Source organism: Rhinolophus hipposideros (genome assembly GCF_964194185.1).
Source record: "Rhinolophus hipposideros genome assembly, chromosome: 2".
Classification (NCBI taxonomy): Eukaryota; Metazoa; Chordata; class Mammalia; order Chiroptera; family Rhinolophidae; genus Rhinolophus; species Rhinolophus hipposideros.
In genome coordinates this window covers 84,249-90,248 of record NC_138048.1, presented here as the reverse complement: position 1 = coordinate 90,248, position 6,000 = coordinate 84,249, and the positions used below count along the sequence as shown (strand labels likewise).

The 6,000-nt window shown below is 43.7% G+C and overlaps 1 protein-coding gene across 1 annotated transcript in view; it reads right to left on the bottom strand.

Annotated features, from left to right (window-relative positions):
* Nucleotides 1-357: 357 nt before the first annotated feature.
* Nucleotides 358-6,000, bottom strand: part of LOC308503932 (ankyrin repeat domain-containing protein 26-like) — a 78,663-nt gene continuing 73,020 nt past the window's right edge. Inside the window, exons 17-18 of the mRNA XM_081063725.1 lie at nt 3,766-3,814; nt 358-2,449 (exon numbers count right to left, since the gene is read on the bottom strand). Of these exons, the coding sequence (XP_080919851.1) occupies nt 2,331-2,449; nt 3,766-3,814 (168 nt within the window). The 3' untranslated portion in view covers nt 358-2,330. The remainder of the gene's footprint in view (nt 2,450-3,765; nt 3,815-6,000) is intronic.

Genomic DNA, 6,000 nt, shown 5'->3' with positions numbered 1-6,000 from the left:
CTCTCTTCTTTTTTCTCAATCCTCACTCCCCACTTCAGGGACTGTTCGTCTCGTCGGCAGGCACCGACAGTTAGTGTAGCCACAGCAGTTATATTAGTGGCCAGTGGCTCACTGGTTACAGCTGACGGCCAACTAGCCACAGCTGACGGCCATCCAACCACAGTTGATGGCCATCTACTACCTGAGCCAGCACCCCTCCACGTGAGGCCGAGAGCCTGGAAACTGCTCTCTGGGGCTCTGTCGTGCGGGGTACCCTGCTCGCTGCGCCATTTGTCGTGCAGGGTCTCAGCTCCCGCTCCCCGCCCAAGAACGCAGGACACGGTAAGGCCAAAAAGGAACACCCACGGAGCCATAGATAGGGGAGTCAAACCAATATATTCTCGCTGGCGGCTGGGCTGGAGACACAGGAAGTAGGATCTACATAATCTGCCTAACAGCAGTCCGCGCTTGCCAGCCACCATCTTCTTGCTAGCCCCCATTCCTTTTTGCTAGCATAGCCACAGCCGTTATATTAGTGGCCAATGGCTTACGGGTTACAGCTGACGGCCAACTAGCCACAGCTGCTGGCATCTGATCACAGTTTATGGCCATTTACTACCCGAGCCAGCACCTTTCTATGTGAGGCCGAGAGCCTGGAAACTGTTTTTTGGGGTTTTGTCCCCACACTCCACCCCTACAGGTTCTCGCCTCACAATCTACGCGACAAGTGTCTTCCGCGAGGGTCCCTGTGCGAGGAGCCTGGAGGTGAATGCAATATCCTGGACACAGCCAGGCTCTCTGAGCACAGCCAGGGTTTCTCAGGGCACCACCAGTACTTCTGGGCACAGCCAGACTTCCTGGGCTTCTTAAGGTACCACCAGTCTCCCCGGGCACAGCCAGGGTTTCTCAGGGCACCACCCCAGTACTTCTGGGCACAGCCAGACATCCTGGGCTTCTTAGGGTACCACCTGTTTCCCCGGGCACAGCCAGCTTTTCTCAGGGCACTGCCACTCTCTCTGGGCACAGCCAGACTTCCTGGACACAGCCAGGGCTCACAGGGCACTGCCACTCTCTCTGGGCACAGCCAGACTTCCTGGACTCAGCCAGGGCCTCTCAGGACACTGCCACTCTCTGGACACAGCCAGACTTCCTGGACACAGCCAGACTTCCTGGACACAGCCAGGGCCTCAGGGCACTGCCACTCTCTCTGGGCACAGCCAGACTTCCTGGACACAGCCAGGGCTCTCAGGGCACTGCCACTCTCTCTCTGGGCCTCTCGGGGTACCGTGCTGGAACAACAGTGGCTCACATCAAGGTGCTTACATATTATCAATGGTGGCCAGTCAAGACACAAAAGCAAACATCCGCCAGTCCCACTACATGATGGTATGTTCCCAAACAGTCAAGCGTCCATTAAATCAGGGATAGAAGGCAATTCCTCATAGTCCATAGTCATTCGCCAGGGCTGTCCTGGGGGTGAGGGATGACCTTGACCTCACCCTCATCTCACAATGAGGACTCAGCAAGCGTTTCCTCCTGGGACAAGTCCCGCATCCAGGCTGCGTCAGCAAGCAGTTCCCAGCCCACAGGGCCGCAACAACCTTCGCTTTCTCCGCTTTCTCCGGCCTCTGCTGGTTGGGGAACCATCCACATCTTCCCACCGCTCCACGGAAATCGAGCTCTCCGGCAGCTGCTCCTCCTGGTCTTCCTCAGACTGAGCTTTCATACGCACAAACTGCTCCACTGCCCTTCGGAGAGCTTTGGCCAGCACCGTATCCTGCCGACTACGCCATGTGTCACGCGGTGGACCCTGCTCGCTGCGCCATTTGTCGTGCAGGGTCTCAGCTCCCGCTCCCCGCCCAAGAACGCAGGACACGGTAAGGCCAAAAAGGAACACCCACGGAGCCATAGATAGGGGAGTCAAACCAATATATTCTCGCTGGCGGCTGGGCTGGAGACACAGGAAGTAGGATCTACATAATCTGCCTAACAGCAGTCCGCGCTTGCCAGCCACCATCTTCTTGCTAGCCCCCATTCCTTTTTGCTAGCATAGCCACAGCCGTTATATTAGTGGCCAATGGCTTACGGGTTACAGCTGACGGCCAACTAGCCACAGCTGCTGGCATCTGATCACAGTTTATGGCCATTTACTACCCGAGCCAGCACCTTTTCTATGTGAGGCCGAGAGCCTGGAAACTGTTTTTTGGGGTTTTGTCCCCACAGGCTCTGTCCCCACAACATATGATACAAAAATATTTTCCTGTAATAAGGATTTCACATGCCATATATTTTGGGATACAATTAACATGTTGTTTAAACAGCCCAGTAAATACACTTGTACTATTTATATTTTAGAGCTTATACTTTTTTTTCAAATCGTAGACGATTTCTAGTTTTATATTCTCAAGTAGATTATCAATAGGTGATAGAGGAACTTTTCGATTGAATTTAGATTCATATTCAGCAGGAGCTGGAAAGAAAAAGACAGAATTATGTTCTTTAAAATACAACTAAGTATAAGTGTTAAGAAGAATGAGAAAACCTCTAGATGAGGCCACAGCTCACAACAGGAGATCATATTCAATACAGTTTGCCCACGGCTGCACACTGACTTGACTGCTATTGTGGCCAAGTATCAGAGCTTCTGGTTGTCTCATCCTTCATTCATTTATAAACAAGGTCGTACGACAAGCACTGAAGTTACAAGACGAAGATGACACGGTCCAGCCCTGACCCATCATCTACTATAAGCTGAAGGAACAGATGAACAGGCAATTTCCATTCAGAGGCCCCTATACCATACAAATGCACAACAGGACGCGAGTGGGACCCACAAAAGGGACATCCCAGTATTGATTGTCTGCTCTCTGGTGGAGGTGACATGGATGTTGATGCCTGAAGGACAAGGACAGAGGATGCCAGAGAGAGGGAAGACGCAGATGCGAAGACTAGTGTGGGGGAGAACACTACGGAACGAGAAGTAGTCTGGTTTAGCTAGATGCTAGAGCAAAGGGGCAAACGAGGGTTGGTAGCAAGATATAGGCTGAGATGTTTGGTGAGAACTACATTGATTTGGGTGTTTTCATTCCATGCAAAGCAATGTGGAGTTTCTCCTGAGGGTACATGGTAAACTAATGACAAAGTAAATGACTGGAGATTTAAATGTCACCCATCAGGTGACAGCTACAGTGTTTCCTCCAAAAATAAGACTAACCAGAAATTAAGCCCTAATGCGTCTTTTGGAGCTATAATTAATATAAGACCTGGTCTTATTTTCGGGGAAATATGGTAGCTTGGCCCTTCTAGGAGGTACCGTATTTCCCCAAAAATAAGACCGGGACTTATATTCATTTTTGCTCCCAAAGACACATTAGGTATTATTTTCCGGTTAGGTCTTATTTTCGGGGAAACACCATATATGAACAGTAATTGCTTAAGTATCACTAGATAAGTCTTGTTATTGGGCCTCATTACACTGGCAAAAACATAAAAGTTGATGAAGCCCCGTTTTCAACGTGCAGGTGGAAAGTTCCATAGGGATGGCAGAAGAAAGGAAGGGGACAGGCCATAAATAAAAAGAGATACATAGACTCTTGAGATATTACTCATATGACCTTGTCTTCACTATGAATGTTTATGCTTTCACCTTTTTTATTTGCTAAGGCCAAGAAAATATTTAATGTAGTATCTATTATCAGAACATGGAAAGGGATGCCATTTAATATTTACATTTTATTCCAGAAATCAATGATATCTAACTTGAATTAATACATTTTGGCAACATACCGTCTTTGTATAGTTCTTTAGTTTTTTTTTCCTGGTACTCCAGCAGCGACTGAAATAAATCAAATCTTATTATAGCATTTAAGGTAAACAAGAGACTTTACTGTAGAAATGATATATCTTATGAAATGTGCTCTTTAAATAATGCCTTTAGAGAATAGACTTAACGTATGATTTATATAAATACAAAAAAGTTTAAAAATGAATAACATAAATTACTGCTTATTTTGATTGTACATAATAGAGACCATCTATATGAGATGCTATTTAGATTAATCTGACCAACAGTGCAATTGATATTGGTCTACCTAAGATACATAATTTCAAAAGAGTGACGTTTGATTTGATTGGTACAATGAAGTTTAAACAAGTCAAGTCATATTTTACACTGAATGCATTACTTTGCAATTTTTAGAAAAATTGTCCTTTATAAATGTTTCTTGTTCTTTGTTTTTACTTTAATGGACTTTTCCTTAAAATGAGCTTTCCATTCTTGCACTTCTAGAAAAGTAATCTTAAGGTGTATTCTAGGCTCTTCATTTTTCAGCATAGAACCTTAAAGACATAAAATGATGAAAGTGGTACTCTGCCGTCATGTGAAAATTCTACTGACAGAAACAATAACCAAAACGATTTTGCAGTCTATGACTGAAACATTACCGTATTCGTATGCACAGAAAGATTTCCGAAAAGCTGCTTGAATAAAGTAAGACCTAGAGCCAGTTTTCAAATTTACTTTCTCATTTATGACTTTGTAGAGTTAGAAACAAAAAATAATATATAATTTTTAAATGTGACTTTGTTCCTTAGAGATCAGGTCCAATTTTTGAAACACTAAAATAGCTGTAGTTATAGTCTATTTAATTATGAAATGTGTGGGAGTATTTCAAACTATATTACAAGTGTCCCAGTCTAGAGTGGTCTTACTGAAACCTTTCTTCTGAAAGCTATCCTCTCACAAAATGTCCAAAGTAGTGCTTAAAATAATATCCAGAAATTAATAGACACTATGGTGACAACAATGTGACAGCCAATCCTTGTACAAATTTAGGGGGAATGTGGGAAACCGTGCTAAAGTGCTAGCAGGTATTGTTTTGTGAAATGTTGAACCTTTGACTTCCTTGAGTGGTCTGTGCTCCCAGCAAGGCAGAAGTTCCTACTCTGAGAACACAGAACCAGACAAGGTCAGGAAGTGTGGAGCTGGCCAAAAAACAGGCCCTTGTGTATTACCTTTATTGTAACTACTAGATGGCAGACAGTTCTGTTACTTTTTGATGTCCAGAGTATATAAGCTGCAAAAATAAACTTGGGCTGAGGCATTCTACTTAGATCTGAGGCGTTCTACTTAGAACTGCGGCAGTCTACTTAGAATTGCCTGCCCTCCTGATCCCATCTTTGTCTCTCTTCTATTTTTTCTCAATCCTCACTCCCCACTTCAGGGACTGTTCTTCTCATCGGCAGGCACCGACAGGGGAAGACAAATTTGTTTTCCAATATTTGCATAACACTTTTTTTTGTGAATGGCTTGATAGAAAGGGCTTATAACGTGAATAATGTGACAACAACATCACCAGACAGGCCGTGTAAAATCAATAACTAAATACCATAGAAAGGGAGAGGACTTTCATGAAACAGTTTTAAGTTATTGTTAATCAACAATATAAAATGTAAATCACATTTTTACACGACTTGAATTAAGGAACTACCAATGTAGCGTTATTATTATTTTCCCCCAAAACAGCTCTTTTCTTAAATATTTACTTCAGCACTTTCTGTCGTGTTTCCCCGAAAATAAGATGTAGCTGGACCATCAGCTCTAATGCGACTTTTGGAGCAAAAATTAATATAAGACCCGGTCTTATTTTAACATAATATAAGAATGGGTCTTATGTAATATAAAATAATATCAGACCAGGTCTTATACTAATTTTTGCTCCAAAAGACACATTAGAGATGATGGTCCAGCTATGTCTTATTTTCGGGGAAACACGGTATGTTTATTTCTAGGTGAGGAGTGTGTTCAGATGGTGGAAGTAGCTTGAAGTCCAACATTAATAAGGACAACATATCTGCAGTCTTATTATACTTTTCCATTTATCAAATATATAGAAAGGTGAGAAAATTATACACAAAAAAATGTATCAGCAAACTTTAATTCAAAGGATTTCAACTAGAAGGATTTTCTCATTACTGGCAGTTCTCACTAGACTACGTCTCGGAGAAAGCTCAGGTTCCACT